This window comes from Protopterus annectens, chromosome 16.part0 (assembly GCF_019279795.1).
Source record: "Protopterus annectens isolate FY-2018-M chromosome 16.part0, PAN1.0, whole genome shotgun sequence".
NCBI lineage: Eukaryota > Metazoa > Chordata > Ceratodontiformes > Protopteridae > Protopterus > Protopterus annectens.
The window spans coordinates 172,149,980-172,176,821 of record NC_056750.1 but is presented as its reverse complement, the minus strand read 5'-3'; the positions used below and the strand labels follow the sequence as shown (position 1 = coordinate 172,176,821).

The 26,842-nt window shown below is 43.5% G+C and overlaps 1 protein-coding gene across 3 annotated transcripts in view; it reads left to right on the top strand.

Annotated features, from left to right (window-relative positions):
- The window catches only part of LOC122790711 (von Willebrand factor A domain-containing protein 5A-like), a 1,391,420-nt gene that overhangs the window by 1,189,263 nt on the left and 175,315 nt on the right, over positions 1-26,842 (top strand). For all 3 annotated transcript variants that reach the window (XM_044058264.1, XM_044058265.1, XM_044058267.1), the window contains one exon: positions 11,112-11,251. In XM_044058264.1, coding sequence (XP_043914199.1) covers positions 11,112-11,251 — 140 coding nt within the window. The remainder of the gene's footprint in view (positions 1-11,111; positions 11,252-26,842) is intronic.

Here is a 26,842-nt window from a genome sequence, read left to right as displayed (position 1 = left end):
TGGCTGATAAAATTACTAGATTTAAAGAATGCACTTCTGTAGGCATAAGATTCCCAATTCTGATGCTCACAGGGAGTGCGTTTATTGTCTAGGGCCAGCACATCTGGAAACCTCTTGTATGTGTGCGGCCTTCAGTGCGAGAGTAAGTGATAGGAGGAACAAGCTCATTCTGAAAGGCCTCCTTTCCACTTCTGCTTCTTCTTTAGGCATTTCTTCCGTGGCTCAAACCCCCTTTCAAAAATCAAAGGAACCCAGGGAGCACCTTAAGCACTCTCCTGCCAGAGTCTTCCACATACATATACTGTAGAACCTCCCAAAAACGTTTCTAAGATTTCAGATCTGAAACCTTCATATCTGACAGTCTACTGTTCCATCCCCTCTGCTCTGTGCTCCCATGTTCTCTCCAGAGCCAGTGTCTGCAAGACTGAGGTCCCCCTTTTTGCAGGAAACACCTAAGAATTCCTCAAGGCCACCATTCATATCCTGTTCCATTAGTTCTTCCCATCATCGTTTTGAAGCGGAAGTGGATACGATGATGAGGAAATTCATCACAACACAGATCCAAACGGGGGTTTTGCTAAATGGACTCACACCAGATCTGTGAGCTGCCAACCCTCCTTTCAACCCATAGTTACTCCTCCTCTGATCTGACCACCCATTTGAGAGTCCCATAATCTGAGAGCCCCGGGAGTTGAACCTTCAGATACGAAAGTTAGTTCAACCTCGACTCCAGCTATTTCCCTGACCCAGTTGTCTCTGACACTGGCTGATTTCTATTACAAAGTTTTTGGAGCCATCATTTCCTCACAGAACCTCAGTTAGTGATAGCTTGGCTTTGACTCCTCCCTCGAAGCAGGGGGCTGAGGGGCCCCAGGGTTATCTTCTCTGGGAAACTCATCTCCTGTGGGATTGTCCTCAGCCTCTGCGGGCCCCTCTGCTTTTCAGATGGTGGAGAGGGTCTTCTCTCAACCTAGAGTAGTGTCAACTCTCTCTTCTTTGGATCCATACCATACTACTCCTTCTCAGAATCCTGTGTCTGAGTCTTCACATTCTACACCTGAGGGACAGCCAGCCTATAAGAGCTTCCAAACAGTTCCACCGAGGGAGCTCCACATCTCTTCTGATACCTCCCCAGAACATCCCACTAAGGAGGTTCCTCGAAAAAGGATGTGCAAGAGGAGGCACTTGGATTTCCACAGGAATCCCTCACAGAAAACACTGACTTTGATGAGGGGGAAGGGTCCCCTAGATCTCCACCTGAAGATGACTCATTTGGAGACATCTTAAAGATTCTGTTCCAAAAAGGTGGTTGGTCTTCTGAAACCTCTTCCCAGGAGGAGTCCGTGTTCTTGGAAGTCTTCGGGTCTAGTCTGTCTACATCTTGGGTTAACCCCCCTGTGGATGAATTTATTGATCTTATCTCCCATAGAGCATGGAAGAAACTGGATCCTGTGGAACCTATTCCAAAATGTCCTAACAGAATATTAAGTACCGTGGCTGACAAACAATACTGGACAAAAGGGATTCTTGTTAACGCCATGATGAGCTTGCCAGAGTTCTACTGACCATCCCCCTAACAGAGAGTCTGTGGCTTTGGACAGATTTGGGAAGTGGGTGTATGTGTCAGTGATATTTGCTGTGCGATTAATAAACTACCTGGCACATTTCACCAGATTACAGAGAGACTTGGTAAAGGATCGCTCTAATTCTGCCCCAGGGTCAATGTCTGCAGAAGAACAGAAGTCCTTTTCCTTGTGAGTGGCCACCCTACAATCGATTAAAAATACATCCATGAGGTTGATCTCACATGCAGCGGAAGGTACTTCAAGGGCAGCCGGTTCAGACATAACCATTAGGAGACATGCATGGATGCAGTTGTGCAATTTCATGGACTTTTCAAGGCATCGTTCACCAATGCTCGCTTTGATGGCTCATTCTTGTTTGGGTCAACAGTGAAAGAGATTTTCTCCTGCAGTGAATAGGACAGAAGAACCTTGTCTGTCATTGAAATTCGCTTCTCTTTCCTGCAGAGACCCTTTTCCAGGGAACAATGCAGTGGTAAGAAAATGTGGTTCAAGAAATCTCAAGAAGGTCCTTTCCAGGAGTCACATGGAGAGTTTTCCCCAACAGGCAGAGGGAGAAATAACTACAGTGGTAGTCGTTGCTCATGTGGCAGTGGGGATCCACAGAACCAAGGATCTCAAGATTAATTCTCAGATAAATCCTTGCAGCATTTCTGAAAGGTTGCCTGACTGTCCATCTCTGAAGGCAGTTGGGGGACACTTACCCTTGCACCAAGACACCTGGTTAGGCCATCACAAATGACCTTTGGGTTCAGAGGATCATATCCAGAGAATATTTCATTCCCTTTTTACAAATTCAAGTAAAAACAAGAAAATTCACCTGAAGTCCCACCCAATCAGAGGGTGCTAACAGCTCAAGAAATTACAAAGCTGCTAGACAAAATAGTCAACTGGGAGGTCCCACCAGACCAAACAGGTTACCGAATTTACTCAAGGTTCTTTTTAGTGCAAAAAAGGCAGGGGACCTGTGACCTTTTCTGGATCTAAGCTATTTGAACCAGTTTTAAAAAAATTCCTAATTACGGATGGTCATGGTTCAGTCCATTCTGCTTCTTCTTCAGAAGGATGACAAAATGTATGGCAGTGGTGGCAGCTCACCAGAGACTGCTTGTATTCAGAGCATTTCCCTGTTTAGATGACTGTCTCCTTACTGCATCAATCAGGCATCTACTAATAAAAGCCAGAGATTATTTGCTTCAACTGTCACTCTCAAAGGGAATCACCATCAACATGCACAAATCTCATCTCCAACCAGTTCAAGATATGGATTTTATAGGGGCTCACTTAGACAAGTCAGTTGTCTAGCCGTTTTGCTGCAGACCAGGATTCTTACATTGAAAACACACATTAAACAAGTTTTTTCCATTCCAACTCCCCCAGCGAGACTGATCCTCAAAGAACTAGGGTTGATGGCTGCTACTATCTTACTGCCCACTTAACATGTGAAAATTCTCCAATGGACTATTGTGGTGCAGTGATTCTTTCATCATTATCCCTTGAGTCTCCTAATAAAATTGTCTCAAGTGTGCATACATTCTCTTCTTTGGTGGGTACACTCCAAGGAGATTGATTAAGGTCATCCTTTATCCTTCCTCCTCCCAGTGCCACGTTGACCACAGACACCTCCCAGTTAGGGTGAGGGGGCATTACTCAGGATGGACTGTTCAAGGCACATGGTCCCTACAAGAGATCAATTTGCATGTCAGTGTCGTAGAGATAAGAGCAGTACTTGTAGTGTTGCAGGCCTTTCAGAACTTTCTCCCTGTAGGGACTATTGCAATACAAACTGACAACATGCCAGTTGTCTGGTACAACAACAAATGGGGCGGGGCCAAATCTTACCCCCTTTGTTGAGAAACAATGAGTGTGTGGCAGTGGATAATCTCATCCAACCACTTTCTTGTAGCGACACACATACTGGGAAAATCCAACATTCTAGCGGACAAACTCAGCAGGACCATCCTCGTGCCTCACTAGTGGTCTCTCAACCAAATCAGTGGTGAACATGATGTTCCACACATGGAGTCAACTTTGCTGCGACATTTCTGCATCTCCCCTCAGCAACAAATGCAGCAGGTTCTTTGCCCTTATCCCACCTCAGGGACAGTCACCAAGAGAAGCTCTAGTAGATTGGCCGCCTGGTCTCCTTTATGCTTATCCTCTCCAAGTTTTTTCAGAAAGCACTTTGGTTGAAGAGCAGAGCAGAGCAATCCTCATTGCTCCCTTCTGGCCTCAAAAAGTGCGGTTACCCTTCCAGTGGTTTCATTTAGTATGTCCCCCTTGAACACTGGATCCCAGTCCAGACCTCCTATCTCATCTGTCAGGGCAAGTTCACCCAGATATTGCAGGCCCCAAGCTGACTGCATGGTTTCACCAATTCTGATGATGGCTAGGCATTCCAGCCTTTCCTCCCCAGTCCAAAAAATCCTAGTCTCTTCTCATAAACCTTCAGTGAGAAAAGTTTACAAAAGTAAATAGCAAAGGTTTTCTCTTTGGGCTCAGCAAAGATTAGATTAGATACCTTTACCACTCCACTTCCAGCTGTTTTAGATTTCCTTGCCTCAATTTTCCAGAACAGTGCAATTTTTTTTCCAGTAGTAAGGTCCAGTTAGCAGCCATCTCGAATTATCAGATCGGTGATGATGCTTCTCCTTTAGCATCAGCAAAAATATGTAAGATGTTTCTTAAGGGTGGCTTCTTACTTGCAAACTCTAGTACTTTCCACCCTTGTACCATCAGCAAAAGTGGATCTTAAATTTCTTTTTTAGAAAACTGCGATTTAGCCTGTTGGCTGAAACCGGTCTGGGATGTACATTACTTTTTGAATAAAATACTTATGTATTTATTGTACTAGTCTTGTTTGGGGCTTTTCACTGTAATTGGTGCTGCCGTTTTTGTCTACTTCTCTTAGTTCCTGCCTTGCACCTGGTCCTACTTGCAAAGGGTTTTTTTCTAACTTTGACTTCCTGTGCTTTGCTGTGGACTCTTCAGTGTTAGCACAATCGGTGCCTGTAGTGGAGGTATTCCCTGCTACTCAGGATTATCCCAGGTTTCCCACAGATATTTTCTACAAATAGTGATCTTTACATTCCCACTGGGGAAAGCCTGTTGGCTGAAACCGGTCTGGGATGTACATTACTTTTTGAATAAAATACTTATGTATTTATTTTACTAGTCTTGTTTGGGGCTTTTCACTGTAATTGGTGCTGGCGTTTTTGTCTACAGCATTCAGTCATACAGAACATTCTCACACAGCTGTGCGCACACGCGCACACACACGCACACACACACACACACACACACACACACACACACACACACACACACGCACACACGCACACACACACACGCACACACACACACGCACACACACACACACACACACACACACACTGGTAGAAATGTGTAACCAATAGGTGTACGTGTCTTGTTATGGGCCTGCAAGTGGGGTAATGACAGGAAAGTTCGCCCCAGCAGACTGAGGTGTTAATGCAGGCTGTCTCCACACATTGCATGTGCATCCTGGCCTAAGGTAATGCAGATAAGGCTTTTCAGTACCAGGTGTGACAGGGAGTGGTATAGGACATCAGTGTTGGCAGCAGTCATAATAGGACTCTACATAGGCTTCAGCAAAGGAAAACCAACATGATTTGCATGCCAAGAATAAGGCACAGGACATTGCCAAGGACATGTCTGTCACAGGATACAGATCGCCATCACAGATTGCCAACACAGAAGCAGCTGACAGAGGTTAAGCAGTTCCTGCTACACCTGTGTTGAATGGGACAATGGACCCTTGTATCCAGCTGTGGCATGGACGTTGGGGGCTGGGCTGATAGTGAATTCACAAGTGTCTGTTAGACAGCATGTTAGCATTAGCATTTAAACTGCCATGTCGTACAATGCACTGAATGGTGGGGTAGGAATTGTTAAGTTTTTGGCTTCTGTCTTCCAGGTGCCTTCGGCCTGCAGCACCTTTGCAAAACAAGGTGTGTAGGTGTCTATATTGTATTCATAGATTGTCATCTGCCAGTATGCCTGCCATGGGGAGGTGACACATTTATTTCAATGCTGTCTCGGGTATATTGATTTTATCCTTTCAAAAGTTCTTGTGACAGATGTCTGAAGGTCATCTGTGGCTGAGGATGATTACAGTGTGCACATGGCACGTTCTAAATGTAGAGAGGTACTGCCAACAACACTGACATTGGGCAGTTTGCACACATTCCCCTTGTATGAGGAACCTGCAAGGTCAGGCTGAATTTCAACCTTACCAGTATTTGGTGGACATCCTGTAACTTTGAGCCTTATCCAAGCTACACAGGCACCCCTAAGGCAGATGGCATCTATAAAGCCTACTTCCTCTGGTATGTACATAGATCCTACAGGGAAATGGTAGTCTGCATTGTGCATTTCATTCAGGTTTGTCCCCAACTTGGGTGCAACTCTTGACATTAATCAGTGGATATGCAGGTCAGTGATCAAAGCACAGATAGTTACTACTGTGCCGTTATGTAGATTATGAGTGGGCTGGTTCACCTGCTCAACCTGTGCAATGACGTGTCTATATTACTTAATCAAACTTTTCAAAGTTCAAACGTCATATGGTCAATACCATATGATCGAAATTTTAAAAGTTCGAAAATGTAATTAAAAAAATAAACCAAAGAAAAAAACCTACCTTAATGGTTTAAGCAGGGGGGCAAGCACCCCTGCACCCCCCCACTCTTTATATATACCAACTCCGAAATCGCACTACAGTGCAGAAAAGCGAAATCTTCCCATTCTGCACTGTACAGAGATATCCGTTGAAACGTTCAAACTTTTAAAGTTTGATCATATGGTGTCGACCATATGACGTTTGAAGAGTTCGACAACATGGTATAGACCCTGCAATGACATCCAATACATGCACAGTGACATGGGGTATAAGGACAGGGAGCAAATGGTGCATCTCAGCTTTCTAGTGTCTAACAGTGCATCCACTGGTGCATCTAGTAGGCAGGTTATAGCCATCCTCGAGTCCACCTCTGCAGGTCCTACTGCCCATGGCAATGCAATGGTCTGGATGGGAGGTGGATGGTCACAGGCTGGGCATACCCATTTAACACAGACCATTCCTGAGGCAGCATCAGTATTAGCTCTGACCACAGAGAACACCACACACACACATGGCCATGGTCAGTCTCAAGTATGTGGCTACTGATGCGCTCCACCCCAGGGACACCTCACTAGGCTGCACACACTCACTTTCACTCCTCTAGTGCTAGACCATCAATATCCACTGTGGGTAGGTGGAGTGCCATGTATACTTTAAAAAGGTCTGGGTTATGGGCACCATACTTCTGCTGATGCCTGAAATGGGACACACCATTGGGGTATACACATATACTGTTCTAGTTTTACACTGTCCATACCACAAGCTAAATCAAGCCCTGAAATTGTAAGCCACAACAGTGCACATTACCAACATTTGCACAATGTCAGCTCCACCTTGTCACTGGAAGATGTGATTCCTGACTCTCCATAACCTGCTGCCTGATTGCCTGGCTACCACATCCACCTTACATGACCCTAGTCCATGTGACCATATGATAATATTGCTTACATTGCTGTCACCTGGGTTAGTACCCCCCCACACACCTGTGCAAATGATGACTGTTCTATGCTCAACTCTTAATCTGTGTGGGTAAGATAATTTCTGAATCACAGAGTAGCCATTCCCTGCATTGTCTTGCATAGCCTGGGTTTTGATAATGCATGCATCATTTTAGACTGTATTGTCTGCATCATGGCCCATAATCACGAGAGAGAAAAAAACGCTGCTTCTTTGCCAGTTCTGTGATACGTGCATCTGCCTCTGCCTCACTGTCTGCTTCTGTTTTGTCTGCTCTGTTCCTCATCTGCTGCTCTAACAGGTATGGTGGGCCCTGCTGGGATGTTCATCTGCAACTGAAGTTGTTTCAGCTTGACCATGTTATGTAATACTACACACTAAAATGTCTTGGGTGAATACTGTGGTGGCCCACTAGATGCATCAAAGCACAAGAAGGGTCCATTAAGTTGACTGAAGATGCATTCCACTGCATGCCATGTCTCTGTGCATGTGTGCTATGTTATATTCCATCTCTTCCATGGTCTAAGGTTTGCACATGGGGTCATCTGCCATGGTTCCAGCACATATATGGCATTCCCTGTATTACACAGTGATGACACCATTATGTGTGACCTGCTATGTGATTATATGATAACTGTGTATACTGGCTCTGTACCCATCTACCAAATAGATGATTGTGCGGGACGTCACCCCACATAAAACACTGGTATAGATTGGATGTGTCCCAGATGTGTCAGTGATGGGAACTGCATGGGTGGTGCATGGACATATTAGAGATGATACCATTGGCATTTCAGACTACCTGGCAGTTTTTTTTGAGTGTTTTCGTGTAGCCATGCATCATCATACAGTGTATCCCAGTGCTCCTCTCCATTGCTGGGTCTACCTGCCTCTACTTTCTTCCTCCAGGCTAACTATGATGTGTGTTGGGGACACCTTAGAAACTAAGGGCCTCCTCGGCGTTCATGCCGTTATTTTTCAGCAGCATCTTCTTTTCCTTTATGTTGGCCTTCCCCTGTTACTTCCGGGTCAATATCAGTTCCGCAAAAATTTAGTTCAGTGAATGGCATTTTTGGTTCATTTACGTTGAACATGCCATTTGTCGAACTGCTCATACTGAGATCGGGGTACAGTGATGATTGGGAAATTTGCCCTTTTCCCCACTGTAGTGCGATCTCGGAGTTGGGTATATATAATTACTGGGTGGTGTTTGGGGCATAGCCTCCCACAAGAACAGATTTCAGTGAACAGCATTTCTGATGAAATGCTGTTTGCTGAAGTGATATAGACCTGTTAGTTCCCCCTCCCATGTGAACATTGATTACTTCTGAGGGGTTACTTTGTAATGGAGATGTGTAGTATATCACCCTGCTAGTGCAGCAACTGATTCAAGTCCATCATTGTTTCCACTCCATGGACCATGTCCCCTCTTGCAGTGTCCCCTGCCTCACCCATGGATAATGTCAGAGGATGCCCATATGACCAACCTCCTTGCCCATCCCCTCCCTGCCAGTGCCTCAAACACCCAAGCCGCTAATCAAACCTTGTTGCCTGAGCAGTAGTCAGAGCTTTGTCCCACTATGCCATGGTGCTGGCAGAAGCCTTTCCTTTTGATGTATCTGACACACTGTGGAGCAAGTGGGGACTTGATGACAATGTTTGCAAAAGCCGTTAGTTCCCTGGACCACAGGGAAATGGGCAGTGGTGTAAAACACCTACTTAGTGGTAGTTCTGTTATCTGCAGTCCTGGGAAACCATGTACACTCCTGTACATACTGCAGCATAATGCTAGGAAGTGGTGTAAGATATACACAGCTGACAGCTGTGAAATTCCTAGCATGCAGTGGTGCAGCAGTTAGCATTGTCGCCTCACAGGAGGAGGTTCTCCGGTTCAATTCTCAGCTGGAGTGCTTTCTGTGTGGAGTCTGCATGTCCTTCCTGCGTTCTCGTGGGCTTCTTCTGGATGCTGCAGTTTCCTCCCACATTCCAAACACATGTATCTGGAGCATTTCCCCCTGGTCCTCCTCTGAAAATGGGCCGTGTCCCAGTTGAATTTTCCCAGTAAACAAAATGTTAAATAAAATAAGTGTTACTTGAAGGTCCCTGTAGCTAAACTGGTTGAAGCTGTATATACCTTAGTGTCTCCTGAAAAAGGGCTGTCTGTGCATCGTCCTTGTCTTTCCTTGTAGGTAATACAGGTTGTCATTGCTCCCTTATGGTATCTTTGCCCTCGTAGAACTGTTCCACTGCATGTTGGTCAGTAAGGTAGTGGTAGACTAGGTGCTGATTGTACTGTTTTGGCACAGAGGGATGCTGCATGCCACATCTGGGCACTGGCTCTGAGAGTGGCCACTAGCATATGCTGCTGTATAATAACTACTGCTATCATGAGCACTGTACCATCCCATACAGTGGCATTCCTGGTGTTAGAAATAATTCAGAGTGCAGCATGCCTGTTTTATATTGCTCTGAGTCTCTCTACCATGTTTGATGGTGTCATTGGTATAATCACTGTCTCTGATTTGTATAGGGAACCTCGGTTCTGTATTATGTGGTTATCTGCATGCAAGATAATACTGCAACTGCAGTGTCTTTGTCCTAGTACAGCCCCACTACTTGAGCATCCGAATCCCCTCCTCTCCATGTCTCCTCTTACTGAACAACTTGCTGCAGCCATAAAGATCAACTAGTTATATATACCCGCACTAATGTCATTTCAGTCAGATGTCCTGTAATGTTTTTAAAGTGTCTGAATTATGTTAACAATATTAATGTTCATGCATGGTAAGTGATATGGGTTTGAAAAACCAGGTTCAGAAAGGTAAGCAGGGACAGGGAGCATCTGGCCTAGGGCAAAACTAGGAAAATTCTATAGTGAATGCAAACAGTAATGATCAGATCATGAACAAACATTTGTGTGAAGTGCTTTATGTTGGAGGCAACCTTCCCACATCATGTTGGAGGGCTGTACACCAGCATCTCCTTCAGGCTTATTATAATCACCTCCAAAGTCACCATTATTCTCAGAAAAACAAAATACTTGCTGTTTTCACAAAAAGCAAACATGATCGAGCACTTGTGTTTTGGAAGAATATGCATACTCTGTGAACTTTACACATCACTTCAGGAGGAAGGAATAATTAGTTCATTGAGATACTGAAAGGGCTGACTGTGATGCCAAGGCCTTTCTTTTCTGTTGAGATTGACTCCATAGTTGACATATGTTTGTTGTTACCATACTAAATTAATTTTGTATTTTTATCATACTGTAAATAAAATGCAGAAATTCATACTAGTATGAAATAGAACTGGGAAGCTATTATACATAGTGTTATACTAAAAGGTCTTTAAACAGATACAGAAAGAAAAATGTTGGCAAAAGCACTGATGTTTCTAGTGTTATAGCAGAATGAATCAATTACTGCTAAGAACTTGTGAGCATAGCTGTAAAATTCTACATAGACTTGATAAAATTACATGGTACCTGCTAATTGGCTTACATTTGGTTCATACACTTTAATATGCATTCATTGCATTTTTTCATGCCCTGTACAGCACTTGTTTCACTTTTCCAAAGGGCAAGATATGTGGCACAATAAAATGCCATCTAGTATTGTACTACTATATTTTTTTAACCACCACACTTCACGATTGCTTTAGAACAAACTTCCAAATTCACAAAACATGATCCGAGTTTGATTGCTTGTTTGAGCAACCTTTTCCTTCTGTGTCTTTGTCATTGTCTACCATTGCTAACCCATATTGTATGTCTCATTTAAAACTGTAATCCTTTTTATTTCGTGTCTGTGTTTCATTGACTTTGTTTGCGTGTCGTGCTTTCAGTCTTACTGTCAGTGACTTACCTGTTATTTCCCTTAATTTTTATTCATTTTCAATATTTTTTGTAACAGTAAGCAAAAAGGAAGAAAGCTCACCAACAGTGAAACTTGTTTCTCTTCAGAATGCTGATGGCTCCTGGAAGTTAGATAAGGAATTTGCTGCTATTATGAAGTTAAGTGAAAAGGAGCTGAGCAGCAAAATACCAAAACAAGTAAGTGAATGTTCAACAGCAGCACACACAGCATTCATAGCTGCATGGCACAAAAGTGGATTGTTTTAAAATCTGATTATTTTTTATGTCAAGATTTAAGTTTGATCTATTCTCCTTGGACAATAAAAAATGACTGCAGATTTTGGATTGCTAATGTAATGCTTCTGTGCAGTGGTACTGAGTCCAAAAGGCAATGTTTACCTGCAGGTGCCATATAACAGACTAAATCACAAGGACAAAGACATATAAGGTATGCTTTCCTTCAAGCTTTTTTTTTTTTGTTTATTGAAGTTCTATACCCCCATACCGTTCAGCCTGCAGACACAGAACATCTGGACAAAAACTCCTATTAGGCTAGTGGCCCTCTTTTCATGAGAGACCTAAGGTGGTATTTATACTTCTAGGGAAAATTTGGTCAGGGCATCAGGGAACTTCCCTTACTAATTGGTGTGATGTACTGTGCTGTACACCCCTGTTCCTAGTGTATAGATGACTGCGGGGGGGTGCTATCATAGCGAGTACACAGAAGAGAATACGTTTGGCTAATGAAGGAGTGGAATGTGGTGATAAATTTGAAGATTTATAAGATTTTCTTAAATAAAACATTTTCTGAGCGAAAAATGTATTGATGTTTGCACTTTCACAAAAGGATGATGTTAAAGTTATAACCCTTCACTTGTGAAGGTTACCAGATGATGTAATGCAGGAAGTGGTTCAGCAGGAGGAGCCAGAAGGAGAGAAAGTGGTGTCATGGGGTAATTTAATGGAGTGTGTGAAGAGAGGTAGATGAATTGTGAATTGTGAGGACATGCAGGAAACTAAATGAGGGTAATAAAGGACTGCAGCAGAAAATAACTTTTTCAGGAACAGTTACGGGGCAGGTGTAGTTGCTCTTTAGTTTCCTCAGGAAAGAGGCTCTGTTTTTAGTTTGACCATGGAACAAACTGCTGGCTCTACAGTCAGTCGTTCTTCCAGCCACAAAAAGAAAACTTTAACTAAACAGCCTTCCCAACCACAGCACTCTAGCAGTTTGCCTCAGCCACAGGTGGGTGACTGTGCTGTGGCCAGAGGTGGTTCCCCAGACCACTCATCTTTTTCTGCAAATCCTTCTGATGTTGTTCATATATCCACAGTGAATTGGGGGTTAGCCACATCCTCTTTGGCTTTTGGGTTCCCCTCAGTGGCAAGGGAGAGACACTTTTGTAGATGTTGGAGAAGGGTCAGGGAAGCTGTTGCTGCCATTAAAAACCCTGTTTGTCTTAACATTGCTATCAGAAAGAAGCAGAAAACTAAACATATGCCTTTCCTGATGCAGTTTCACTGGACAAGAGTAACTTATTAATTCTGGCTAAGGGCCATGTACAGGCTGTTGACTCCTCTTATCAATTGGTTCCTGGTAAGAGAAGAAGGGGATTCCTCTTTTCCTGAAGAGAGTCAAAAATTTGAATCTGGAGAAGAATGTCATGAGATAGATACAGGTGTTTCTCCTCAGAATTCTGATTCAGTCAGAGGAAAGTATTTTATATGAATCTCCCAGTTAAGATTCTCTTTCTCGGAGACTGGTTCCAGAATGTGCCAGTGTTTTCAGTGGGAGAACACTGGCATTTCTAAGTCCCTCAGAAAATAGTATGAATTATTACAACTGGAATTCCCAGAACCTCCTCTCATCCCTCACCCCTACTGCTGCCAGCCTTGGAAGATATGTTGTCACAGCCTACTGCACCGAAGTAAGCAGATAGAATTTACAACTTTTTTTGTTCTTTCAAATTTCTATACACTTATCATAGACCTGACCCAGCAGCTATAGTTTTAGTCAATCCAGCTGCTGCCAAGCATTTTATTAATTCTAATCCTCTTCTGAAAATGATGATAAAACAACTGATTCATTTGGGGAAAATTGTATGCTTCTACGTCTTTAATTTTTAGAATTTTGAATTGTCAGGCTCATATGGTAAAGTTTATTCTGACTAAATGTTTTATCTGTCTTTATCATGTTATTAGTTCTCTGCCTTACCCTTTGGGCTTTTCACTGCTCAAAGAATATTCAGAAAGTCTAGCTCCAGTTATAAACACAATGCAGACTACAAGCTATGCACATTTTTTCCATATTTAGATGACTTGTTTATCTTTGAAGAGTCTCTTTCAAAGTATCAGGAATTTCTGACTTGGGTATGCTATCTCCTATGCAGGGTGGGATTCCAAGAATTCTTTCTTAACTCCATCACACAAGATTGTGTTCCTGGGGTGTCTGCTCGACACTTCATAACAAAGACCTTTTCTTCAACAGGAAATAATTAAGATTTATATTTAGATCTGTTCCAGGGGTTTTCTACTCAGACGGTGGTCACTGTGAGGGATCCTGGGTCTTGTGATGATTCTGATGATACCTCTGGCAAGAGTCTACAGCCAAGAAAAATACAATGGTATCTGAAGTCCCATTATATTTTCAGATTCCAGTTCTGGGATTTGTGAGAAGAGAAATCATTTGGTGGAGACATCAAATATCCCTGAATCCAGATCTCACCTTCTTCCTTCCTGCTCCAAAGCAGTCAGTCACCACAGACCCTCAGACTTTGCTTGGGGAGCAGTGTCAAGGGAAATAAAGTGCAAGGTATCTGGGACACAAGCACATAAATATAAAAGAGATGCTTGCCCTTATCAAGGCACTCAACTCTCTGAATCACCTTTGGCCCTCTGGACCACTTCAAGCTGTTGTGGACAATACCATAGTGATGTGGTACATAAACAAACAAGGGGAACAAAGTATTACCCCCCTGTGCAGACTAGCCAGGATATAGCTTTACAATACAATGTCACTGTTCAGCCTTCCTGCATTCTGTGAGATCAAAATTGTGGAGCAGACAAACTGAGCGGGAGAAAGGCAGACCCTCACAAATGGAAACTAGATCAGGAGGTCTTCAAGATGTAATCCATCTGTGAGGAGTTCCTCAAGTAGAATTTTTTGCATCCCGTCTGAACAATCGGTTGGCAAAACTCTGCTCCATGACTCCATACAAGAAGGCCTGGAAGACAGATTGGGCAGGAATGTTCTTCTATGCTTTTCCATCCTTCCCACTAGTATCCAGGGTACCAATGAAGATTCAGAAGGAATCTCCCAAGATCATTGTGGTGACTCCCTTTTGGGCCAAGGTAGCCATGGTTTGCCCTTGTTTTGGAATTGGTCAGAGGCAATTACCATAAACGTCCTCACAGACTGGATCTACTCACACAAGAACAGTGGTGTTTGATACATCCCAACTCCAAACAGCTTCAACTAACTACTTGGATAATGGTGTCTAAATATCTTTTAGGCACCTGCTTACTGAGAATGTGCAACTGGTACTAATGGAGGCAAGAAAGGCTTCTAGTAGAAAATCATACATTAGCGAATGGGAAAAGATTATTTAGTTGGTGCCAACAACTTAACTAGCACCCATTCAAAGCTACTGTTTTTCTGGTTTTACAATATTTGTATGAGTTACTTTCCTATGGCTTGTCTTTCTACCCTATAAATGTTAATTTATCGGCCATTTCAGCTGTATGTCCATGGATCTCCCTCTTTCTATGCATTCCCATGTCAAAATGATTTTGAAAGGGGTGTTGCATAATAGACCTCCAGGAAAACTGGTTGCTCCTCCTTGGGATCCTAATTTTGTGGTAAAGAAGTTAACTTGCTCCATTTGTACCAGTTTATCCAGCTAATTTCAGGTTCTTAACATAAAAACAGTTTTACTGGTTGCTGTGACCTCTGTGAGAAGAGTATCTTAGTTGCATGCTCGTATGATGGGTCAGCCTTATCTTATTTTCCACGGAAACAGGGTTTTCTTGAAAACTAATCCTCCTTTTATGCCTAAAGTGGTATGAAAGTATAATACATACAACAGCCATTACCAAACATTTTTCATAGTAGCAGTTTTAAACTTCAGGGGAACATGTCACATCAATTAGCTCATTTATAATTGGAGGGTACACTGTTTGCATAACACTTAGATTTTATTGCATCTGTGATTGATGTTCAGTCAACACTACAACAGAAATAAAAAAAAACACTGCCTCTGTGATTTCACCGGTCGTGTCTAATGTGCACTGGTCCTGGGAGCAATTTTTCTGGTTAAGAAGACTTAACATTATGGTCATTCATTTCCCCCCTCTCCACACACACAACACACAACACACACAAGTAGATCCACGTTTACATTTTCCTTTTTTTTTTTTAAGGCAAATTATGCCTTGTAAGTTAATGGCTGTGCTCACGGTCACTTTAAGTCATGTTCTTTCGCTTGCAAGCAGTGGTGGCTCTGCAGATGTCATTATGCTGCAGAAATCAGTGATGCTGCAGGCTAAAAATGTAGTTGTTGGCAAGGGCAAATTCAGCTCTAGAAACTGTAATTTAAAGGAGCCACTCAGAGTTCTTTGGCATCCTGTTATTTTTGGTTGGAAACTGGTATTATCCGATGTTGTTAATCTTCATCCATTCCTTACTGATGGGTGTCGGTTCCATCCTCTGAATTGAGTCGGCCTTATAACAAGCTCATGCCAGCCAAAAAGCTCTTGAGCTAAGCTTTACCCAAAGTGCCCTTCTTCCTGTTACCTCAGATCTCGTTTGCCACGTCGATATCAAGACGTGTTCAAGCCAGCTCTCAGCTAAGTACCATTTAATCTTATTCAGAAATGTTTTCCTCAGATTTTCTCTCTTTTACGTTGATAATTCCCTTCTCTCATTAATCGCTAAACTTTTACCCCCCCCCCCCCCATTAAGTGATTTTTCTTACTTTCCTTACCAGCTTGGTAATCTCTAGTACCATCGTTGGTAAAGGCCTCTCCCTCTCTATCTTCTTTCCCTTTATCTCTTGAGGTAATCTTAATACAGTTGTTGGTATTTTTCCTTTCCTTTCTTTTCCTTCCTGAAAAAAGAAGTTTCTACCTGCTTTTTTTTTCTATCTATCATTTCTGAGTTATGTTTTGCATTGTATTTGTTTTTTGGTGGATATTGGCCATTAGTGGCTCCTGCCATGTCTGAAAAGAAGGTAACTACTGGTTTCAAGCAATGCAACCAATGTGGTCGCAAAATGCCTAACTCAGACACTCATTTATCTTGTGTCTATTGTTTAGGTGTTCTCACCTCTCTGTTCAACCACCTTGCGAGACTTGTAAGGGGTTCAGTTCTCATACCCTAAATGAAAGAAAGAACAAACTAATTTTAAAAGACCTTTTAACCACTCCTTTTTCAGAAGCTATTTTTGTGTCAAGAGGGCTCACCCCCTCCAAAGAAAGAACATAAGAAATGTTCATTCTGTTCTTTCTTCGCCTCATTCTAGTGACAAGAAGTCAGAACCGAGACCAAAAATACCTAAACTAGCACCAAAGACTTCGGCTCCAGGGCCTCAACCGCCCCCCACAGCACTGTCCTCAGTTCCGAGATCTCGACCATCCACTTCAGTACTGTCCTCAGTGACACTGCTTCTGGAACCAGTCATGGTACCGATAATGTCCACTACACCGATAATGGCTTCAACTAGTGCTTCAGCTCCATCCTATTCGGCAGCAACAATAGTGCATCCAACTCTGGTCACCTACCCCCCCTCCCTGTACATCTTACTGGTCCTTGGACCACAATGCCGATAGGAGAAAATGTACTTCAGACTTGATACTCCCCTTCGGCAGATCCATTCTTTGGGCAACAATATAGCCCTTTCTTGGAATGGCCCAATTCTCCATCGGGGATATCAAAGCAATCCTCCAGGAGCCTCTCGGAATTGGACGTGGTGCGACTTGTGGCTCAGCTGCTGATGGCCAGAGGGATTCCAACACCTTCCAGAGCTCCCCTCAGAACTGGACTTGGGAGTTTTTCTACATATTCTCCTCCTCTGACCTCCTTGCAGGGTTCAAAGCACCCGGTACTGCCACCTATTTTGGTTCCCACTTCTTCGGTTCCACTGGTGGATCTCACCGTGGTTCCGGAGCTGACCCTTTGGTCATTGACTCCTTTGCCGATCCATCCTCGGGATCATGACTGGGATGTTGGCACCATGGCGCTTAGTATGGTGATGTTTTTTTCTATGGCGCCATCTACTATAGTTCTGGCAGTTTTGGCATAACCAAGGCCTCTTGGGGCTCCTTCGTTGGGAGTGGGTTTGCTGGAGCGAGGTGTAACCTCAGTTCTGAGGTTGTCCTCCTCAGTTGCAGGCTCCCATCCCTCTTCAGGTGAGACAGCTTTCCAAGCGATGGAGAGGGCCCTTGCCTCTGTAGGCAAACCATCGACATTGGAATATCATATATGTCCTCCCTCTGAACCACAGCTTACACAGTCCACCACATCGGGACATCGAGCACAAGAGCCTTAAGATACCCTCACGCAGGGCACCTCTCTTCAGAGCCCTCATCAGAAGCCCCCACTAAAGAAGTACCAAGTAAGAGAGCATGCAAGAGGAAGCACTTGGACTTCCCAGAAGAGTCCCTCACCAAAGATACAGACTACGATGAAGGGGAGAGGTCTCCCCAGTCACCCCCTGAGGATGTCTTCTTTGGAGACATACTGGAAATCTTGAAACAGCAGAGAGGCTGGAAACCCACTAACCCCCTCCTCTGAGGAGTCAGTATTCTTACAGGCTTTTCGTGCTTGACCCTCTACCTCTTGGGTTACCCCGCCTGTAGACAAGCAAGTCCAACTTGTTTTGCAGCATGCATGGAAGAGTCCTGATACCATTAAACCAATCCTTCGGAGACCAGACAAAATTCTGTCCCCGCCTGAAGAAAGTCCACACTGGTCCAAAGGCCTACCAGTAGATGCTATGTTGGTAGCGGCAGCCACTAAGAAATAGCTTGCCAAGGAGAGCCATACTGTTCACCCAACAAACAGGGAGTCTCGGGCGATGGACAGGTTAGGGAAGTGAGTGTTTGCCTCATCGTCCTTTGCCATTCCGTCCTTGAATTACTTGGCACACTTTATCAGGCTGCAAAGAAACCTAATCTTGGAACTCTCCAGAACCTTAGCATGAGCAATCTCTGATGAGGTTTGTGACAAAGTTGCCTCACAGCTTGCAGTCCTGGAATCCATAGCCCACTCATCCATGCAGTTAGTCTCTCACACTTCTAAAGGGGTGGCTAGAGCTGCGGTTTCAGGCATTGTCATGAGATGTCATGCCTGGATGTGACTTTGTGGACCCTTTTAAGTCTTCCTTTCATAATGCTCCAGTGGAAGCTTCTTACTTTTTGGTCCGAAAGTAAAAGACACATTAGCCAGGTGTGAAAAGGATGGCAAGACCCTCTCTGCAGTGGGTGTACATTTTTCACCCCCATGACCCTATTTTAGGAATCACAGGAGTGGAGAGATATGGCACAAGAAATCCCAAGGTTCTTTCCGCTACACACATGGTGAATTTACCCCCTCCAGGGCAGAGGGGGAAACTCAATGGGAAGACACCCCTACAGAGGCAGACTGGGTCCACGTAACCAGGGGTACAGAGATTCTTTCTCTGGACAGCCCTACCAGCACTCCTGATGAGCGGCCTGATTGCTTTCCTCTGGAAGCAGTTTGGGTATGTTTCTCTCTGCACCACACTGCCTGGCAATCAGTAAGTACGGATTCTTGAATGCAGAAAATCATAGCCAGAGGGTATCACATACCTTTCACTATTCACCCAAAGCCAGTAAGACAAATTCCTGATGTTCCATGCAGTCAAAGGGAAGCAGCAGCTCAAGAAATAAGAAAGCTGTCTCAAAAACGAGTCATCCAAGGAGTCCCACCATACCAAATAGGATCCGGGTTTTACTCAAGGTTCTTTAGTGCCAAAAAAGACAGGGTACTGGAGACTGATTCTGGATCTCAGCATTTTGAACAAGTTTGTCAACCAAACAAAATTCCGTATGGTCACGGTTCAGTCTATTCTACCCTTCCTGGAGAAAGATGATTGGATGTGCTCAATAGATCTTCAGAATGCATACTACCACATAAAAATGGACAAGTGCTCCAGAAGATTTCTTTGCTTCTGGCTGGGAGCCAATCATTACCAATTCTGATCGCTTTCCTTTGGACTCTCTATGACCACCAGAGTGTTCACCAAATGCATGGCAGTGTTACAAGCATCTACTGGTTACATCCTTAAACTACACTCTAAAACTAGCAAAATACCTAGGAGTCTCTGTAAACAGGGACAAATGCAGGTTGACTCCTTCTCAGACCTTGGAATTTATAGGAGCAACTTTCACTACCCAATCTTGCCTAGTCTCCCTGCCAGATCACAGATTAGAAAGACTGAGGTCCCAACTCTGGGTGGTACTCGCTCGGGATGAAGCTCCAGCTTGGACTGTCCTTCAACTTCTAGGATCAATGCAGCATCAATTACATTAGTTCCCCTGGTAAGACTACACATGAGACTTCTTCAGTGGCTCCTACTAACACAGTGATCCCCTTCACACCATCCTATGTCCTTTCAGATCTGCATAACAAACCGATGCAAACAAGATTTAACTTTGGTGGATGAAGCCAGAAAACGAACCATGGAGTTGCCCATTCTCCCCATCTCATCCCAAGGCCATAGTGATTAAGGATGCTTCCCTGCTAGAGTGGGGGAGGCACTTCCAGGGAAAGACGGTCCAAGGCACTTGGTCACCCATGGAGGCCAACTTGCAGATCAGTGTTCTAAAACTGAGGGCAGTGCTTCTAGCAATGCAAGCATTCCACTCTGCCCTCCTGTCAGGGACAATTGCTATCCAGTCCAACAACATGCCAGTGGTGTGCTACATCAACAAACAGGGGGGGACCAAGTCCTACCCATTGTGTTAAGAAACCATGAGAATTTGGCAATGGGCGATAGCTTCTAACCGCTTTCTGATAGCAATGCACATTCCTGAGAATTCCACCGTGATTGCAGACAAGCTGAGCAGATGTGTCCTTCTGTCTCATGAGTGGTCATTTAATTCAACCATAGCAGTGAAGATAGCCGCTGGGGCCAGCCTTGCTGCTACCTATTCGCCTCTCCAGCAAATCACAACTGGCCCATGGGATTTCTGTAAGCTTTCCCTCCCCTTCCCCTGATCCCGCAATTTCTAAAGAAAACCCTTCTTGAGAAGCAAAGTAATCCTCATTGCACCCTACTGGCCCCAACAAGTTTGGTTTCCCTTTTTTTGGCCTCACCTAGTGCACCAACCATGGATTCTGGATCCAACTCCGGGATTAATTTCACACCCGCAAGGGTTGATACACCCAAGCATATCCAGTCTCAAGCTGACAGCTTGGTTTCTCCATTTCCAGTAATTGCCAGGCAGAATAACCTTACCTCCCCAGTAAGCAACGTTCTTCTGGCTTCTCACAAACCATCCACCAGGAAAATCTATCCTAGCAAATGGAAAGAGATTCCTTATTTGGTCTTGACAGAGAGAACTAGACCATTGCTCAGCTCCTGTTACTGTGGTTTTGGATTATTTGTCAAGCCTTCTCTATTCAGGAGCAGCAGCCTCCATCATTCAAGTACATTTGGCGGCTATCTCAAACTTTCATAATGGATTCCAAGACTCATCCTTAATTTCCCGTCACCTCTGTAAAACCTTCTTGAAAGGGGTCTTGCATATCAGACTACCCTTCAAGGAACCAATTGAACCTTGGATTTTAACATTAGTGCTACAGTCCCTGACACTATCACCCTTTGAGCCTGCTGCCACTTGTGATATAAAGTTCTTATAGTGGAAATCCGTGTTTTTAGTGGCCATCACCTCAGCAAGATGCATATCCAAGCTTCAGGTCTTGTGCATAAAATTCCCTTACATGGTCTTTCATAAGGAAGGAATATCACTCTGGACTAACCCTTCTGTTCTGCCCAAAGTTATTTCGGAATTGACTATTAACCAGACTATTGACCTACCAGTCTTTTTTCCAAACTTCTCAAATAAAGGAGAGTACTGCCTTCATTTACTGCGTGTACATAGACAATTAGACAAAACTAGATCAGTATGTAAATCTGACCAGTTATTTGTTTCCTGTTCAGGGCCAAATTTGGGAAACTCTGTTTCTAAGGTAACTTTATCTAAGTGGTTAAGAAATTGTATATGCTTTGTCTACCAACATAATAAAATTCCTCTACCGAACAAGGTCAAAGCACACTCAACCAGATCAATGGTGACTTCTGTTGCTTTTCATTCAAGGGCTTCAGTGGATGATATCTGTGCAGCTGCAACTTGGGCTGCCACTCATACCTTTATTACTCATTACAAATTGGATTCAATCTCCAGAGGGAGAGCATCTTTTGGTTCAGTGGTACTCAGGAGCATCCTTCCATAGGGCCTCCCAGGACATAAAGTAGCTAGGGACTCTGTCCCATCAGTAAGGAATGAATGAAGGTTAACAACATCATAAAGAAATTATGTTCTTACCATAATGTTCCATCTGTATCTTCATTCATTCATTACATCCCACCCTCCTTCCTCCTCCAAGGGGCTCCTGGAGGTTCGAATTTGGTCCATATCCCACATTAGGCGACCTGCTCAGAAAATGCCTCTGCTTTCTTTGTCAAGGGCAAACTCAAGCTGAGCTAATAGGGAGAGAGGCATTATGGATAAAGCTTAGCTCGAGAGTTTTTTGGCTGGCATGAGCTAGTTATAAGGCCGACTTGGTTCTGAGGATGGAACCGACACCCATCAGTAATGAATGAATAAAGATAAACACAGATGGAATGTTATGATAAGAAAATAACTTCTTTTTCTGTATGCTCTACCCAGAAACCAGTGTAGACAGACACCAATATAAAGTTCAAGGCCTTTCCTAGTTTCAGTTTATTCTAAAATGCTCACATAATCACAAGAGTCAGAAGCATGTAAGTTCAGAGAATATTTGCGCCTTGCCAATACTCACCTTCATGCTGTGCCTACCACTTTCAGGAGGACAAAACATGTCTATCCAGTTGTCAAAGGTCATCTTGTAGGATGATAAAGTGTCACTGTTTTACATGTGAAGGCACTTTGCTCCAGAGAAGGGTAAACATTTTGCAGCAAGTCTGTCTCACCATCATGTTTTATCTGTTTGTTAGTGGAGGCCCCAATCAGTGGTTTGTGTGTTTATGCAGCTATTTTTCATATGATGGTGCAACAGATCAAGTAGAGTGAGGGGGGGGTTTATTTATGGAATGGAAGACATAAATCTCAGTGTAGTAGCTTAAAAGAGGCAGAGCATAGGTATAATACTTCATGCCTGCCTTGGTCCCTAAGGGACTTTACAATAGTAATATTTTATTTACTGGCATTTGTTTAATTAAGAACATTTTTGGTCTTTTCTGTCTGCATATGTTTGGATAGGTATCTTTCAAAGGGGAATTGCACTCCATAATTGTTCTAACTAGGGCTCAGTACAAAGCAATGCTAACATCTTTTGACCTGAGTGAGATGCATTTAGAAATCAATTGGACAAGATAGAAGGATTTTTTAAATACTGCTTCGTCATGGTAGGTGTGCAGGTGCTAAGATCCTTGGCAACCATGCATTTTTGGAGTGGAGTTCTAACTGTACTGCATTTTGTCGGAGAGCTGTTTCCCAAATATGACAATATTGCATTTATTATTTATTTATTTATTTTCATTTGTTGACCGGGAAAGTCCGACTAGGTTCCACAGAGCCTGTTTTCAGCGGAGGCCCGGGGAGAAATGCTCCAGATGCATGTCTTTGGAATGTGGGAGGAAACAGGAGTACCCGGAGGAAACCCACGTGAACACAGGGAGAACATGCAAACTCCACTCAGAAGGCACCCCAGCCGAGAATCGAACCGGAGAACCTCTTGCTGTGAGGTGACAATGTTAACCACTGCACCACTGCGCCGCCCGCATTAATTGCAATTTTCTTGCATTTAATTTAACGTTTTGTTCTGTACACCATTGATTTGTAAGGATTAGTTCTTGTTGTAGCCACTTTATATTGGGGATCAAATAATAACACCCATCTTATAATCATTGGCAAATGTAGTTAGCCGTAGGTCTGGATTTACAGCACAGAGGTCAGAAAAGTATATGCCAAAAAGCAGGATCCCAGTATGAACTCTGAGGTAGCCTGCTAGTTTCTTTTTTGATTGCTGCAATAGAACTGCAACCTTAAATATTAAGGTTCTGCCTTTCAGCCATTTTGCTTGCCATTTTACCATGAAATAGTTTATCTTTAAGCCTACAAAGCCAGCTTGAAGACTAGCATCAAAGGCCTTGGCCAGATGCAGATATGCTCCTTAGACTGAATGATCGATTTTCACTGCTTCTGTGACCTTTTTAGGTATGACCTGTCCTTGACAAAAGCAAACTGTTGTGGGTCCAATTGTATGTTTTTAATACCGTAGTTTATATAGTCAGATGTGAAACATTCCATTGCCTTGCAAATTAGGCTAGTTTGGCTGGTAGGTGTATAGTTATGAAGTCTGTGGTAGGGCTCCCTTGCAAAGAGCTTCATAACAGCAACTGTTTTCCTTTTATCATGGATATGGCTTGTGGTTAGGCCTAAGCTAATAAATACAAAGTGGGTTCAGCAAGGTATGTTTAGCTCTGTTTATTAGACATCCAGGTAGATTATCTGGTCCCATGTAAGTGGTATTTATTAATGTTTGACAGCACAGTCAGGTCCTGCTGCATGTTGAGCTTAGGATGTATGAGACTGTAAGGATTTATGGAATTTCGTTGTCTGTTTCTGGAGGCAATGTTTTTACTAAATTATTCTGCAAGTATGTTAACTATGTCATTAAGGTCAGAGTGGATAATGCCAGTTTGCATTAGTTCAGGACATTGTTTGGGGTCATTTCTCAGTATCCTAATGTAATTAAAGAAGCATTTTATAATTATCCTTGCCTTCCAGTGCTAGTTTCAGTTCATGTTTAGCATCCTGATGGTTGTTTTAGTTTATTGCTGATCATTTTTAAGTTAGATTCATTATAAGATGGAATTACTTTGTTTGCAATGCCTCCTTTAAGCTGATGACATGGTTATCTACAGAGCTGGCCCTTCTCAAGACATCATCTAAAATCAAATTCAAGCTTATCTTTTACAACTAAGTAATTGGACTTTGTTCTGAAAAACTACTCAATCCTAAAACAAATCAAGCTTATCTTCTATAACTAAACAATTGGCTCTGTTCTTAAAAAAAGTCTGTACTGTTTGGTGCAAAGATAAGACTCACTAAAGCCACTGGCCCTGTCCATATCAAAGATATACAAAACAACCTAATTGAACCAACCACATAATTTAGATACAGTAGCATTTGGCTTGACCAGCAGTCCCTCAACTTCAAAGTCCATATTCAGAAAGTCAGATCCAAAGCCACCTGCCTTATCTTACTCTGGGCCCAAAAGGTGTCTCATTTCATCTCACAAGCTGCTAGAGCAGCTTTAGACAAAGGTGCCCTGCTTGCACAATTAGAATATGGCTGACCCCTTTTTGCCACTGCATTACAAGAAGATAGTACCACCTTACAATCTCTTTCTAATAAAATCTTTCATTTCATCACCAACTGTCTCTGCGTGAACATCAACGCAGTTCATTGGAAAAGGCTCGTTATTCAAGGCAGAACCAACCTCTTCCCTGGATCCTTTATCTTCACACTTTTATGCCAAGACACACTATTTCCCCTAACTATGAAACTAACTACACCCTTCCCACATGACTACCTAAAGCAGTGTCAGTGGCATAATGGGTAGCACACTTGTCTTTGGTGCAGTAGGCTGTGGGTTCTATTCCTACACCAGAGTAATGGCTTGCTGTCACTGCAGTACAGCGTAATGGGAGTGCTGCATTCCTGAGTGTGCCAACCTTTGGATGAGATGTTAAACCAAGGCCCCATCTGCCTTAGGTAGTGGTAGCTCAGCTGAATGTCTATCTGATGAATCTGGGCATCTTGAGGCAATGTAGAAATTGCCTCATGTACACTGACAACCCTCTCCTCCTACCACCCAACACTACAACCTGTGAGAGATGCACTTATCTAGCCAAACTGGAGGTAAAGCTCTCTCTAACCAAGACTGAACTTGACAGTCATGAGGAGAAGGTAAATATTTGCACCACACCACACTCATCATATAGTCTCACTAAGTCTACACCACCAAATTCCACACACAGTAACACAAAAACATTCGCGGAGGCTCTCAGTAATAGTATGCCTAAGCAACAGAGACCTCCAAAGCAGAAACACAAGCAACCTCCATCCCCCAACACAACCCAAATGACACATAGCCCACAGACTCAGTGTGCCACTCATCCACAGCCAATAAGGCAAAACAACGTACCTAACACACTAGTCATAGGTGATAGGTGACTGTATAGTCAGACACACTGATGTCCCACTCACCAGGCTAGACAAGGAGGTTACTGTCAGCTGCCTGTTGGGTGCCAGGATCCACCACATAACCCACGCACTCAGGTCACTCCACACCAAGTAAAAATATGAATCTGTCATTGTCCATGTTGGTGTGAATGACCTGAGACGTACCTCCCTGGACTACATGAAAAGAGACATGGAAGAGCTCTCCGATCTTATAGCCAAGGCAGGTATGACCCTAGCCCTGAGTAGCATTCTGCCATCACCCAGAATGATACCACAGTACAAAGACAAAATGATTGACTTCAACAATTGGTTAAGCTTCTGGTGTCATTCTAAGGGGATCCAGTATCTGTTTGCTTGGGATGACATGGTCGACAGACCACGATGCTTTGCCACAGATGGCCTGCACCTGTCTCCCCTGGGATTCCGGATACTGGCTAAGGCTCTTGCTGCCCCAATAGTGCCTTTTTTAGGCAGGGTTCAAATAACAAATTCACCACCATAACAGGAACAGGCAAACAAAAACTGAAGGTAATGCTACTCAATGCTAGAAGTCTAAATCTCAAAATGCACTCACTTGAGGCACTCCTTAAAATGGAGAACATTGATATCTGTGCAGTGACTGAGACCTGGCTCAAGGCTCCAGAGAGCACCCCTGCACTAGCAGGCTATAACTCATACCACACTTTTCGGCCATGTAACTTGGACCGAAACACCAAAGGTGGAGCTGTCTCCATATTCATTAAGGATATCCACACCTCCAGACTAGTTGCTCAGCATAATGCATCCGTGGTTATATAAGTGCAACTAACTCTGGGCAAAACTGCAATCCAAATTGTAGCTTTCTACAGATCCCCCACCATGCCCCAGGATTCCCACTCCTCTTTTCTTGATGTACTAGAAAATATTAGGGTTCAACCAAACACTCTAATAATGTGCGACTTCAACTATCCCACCATTAACTGGGAAAACTACACTTGTACCAACTCCTTAGCTCAACGCTTTCTGGAATTCGTAAACTCCAATGCCCTAGATCAACTTATCCACACCCCCACCAGGGGCAACAATATCCTAGACCTAGTCATTACCAACATGAGTGACCGGTGTTCCACACCTGAAGTCAACTCCTCGTTGGTCCGATCCGACCATAAGCTTATCACCCTTGATATTCACATCCCGTCCCCACCCCCCATTAAGAAAACCACAGTAAAAAATTTCTCCAAAGCCAACTTCATGCTTCTTAAGACAGAAGTGGTGAACTTCATGACACCCATGCAGATGGACAATACAGTTACAACTGCTGAATCCTACACAAAT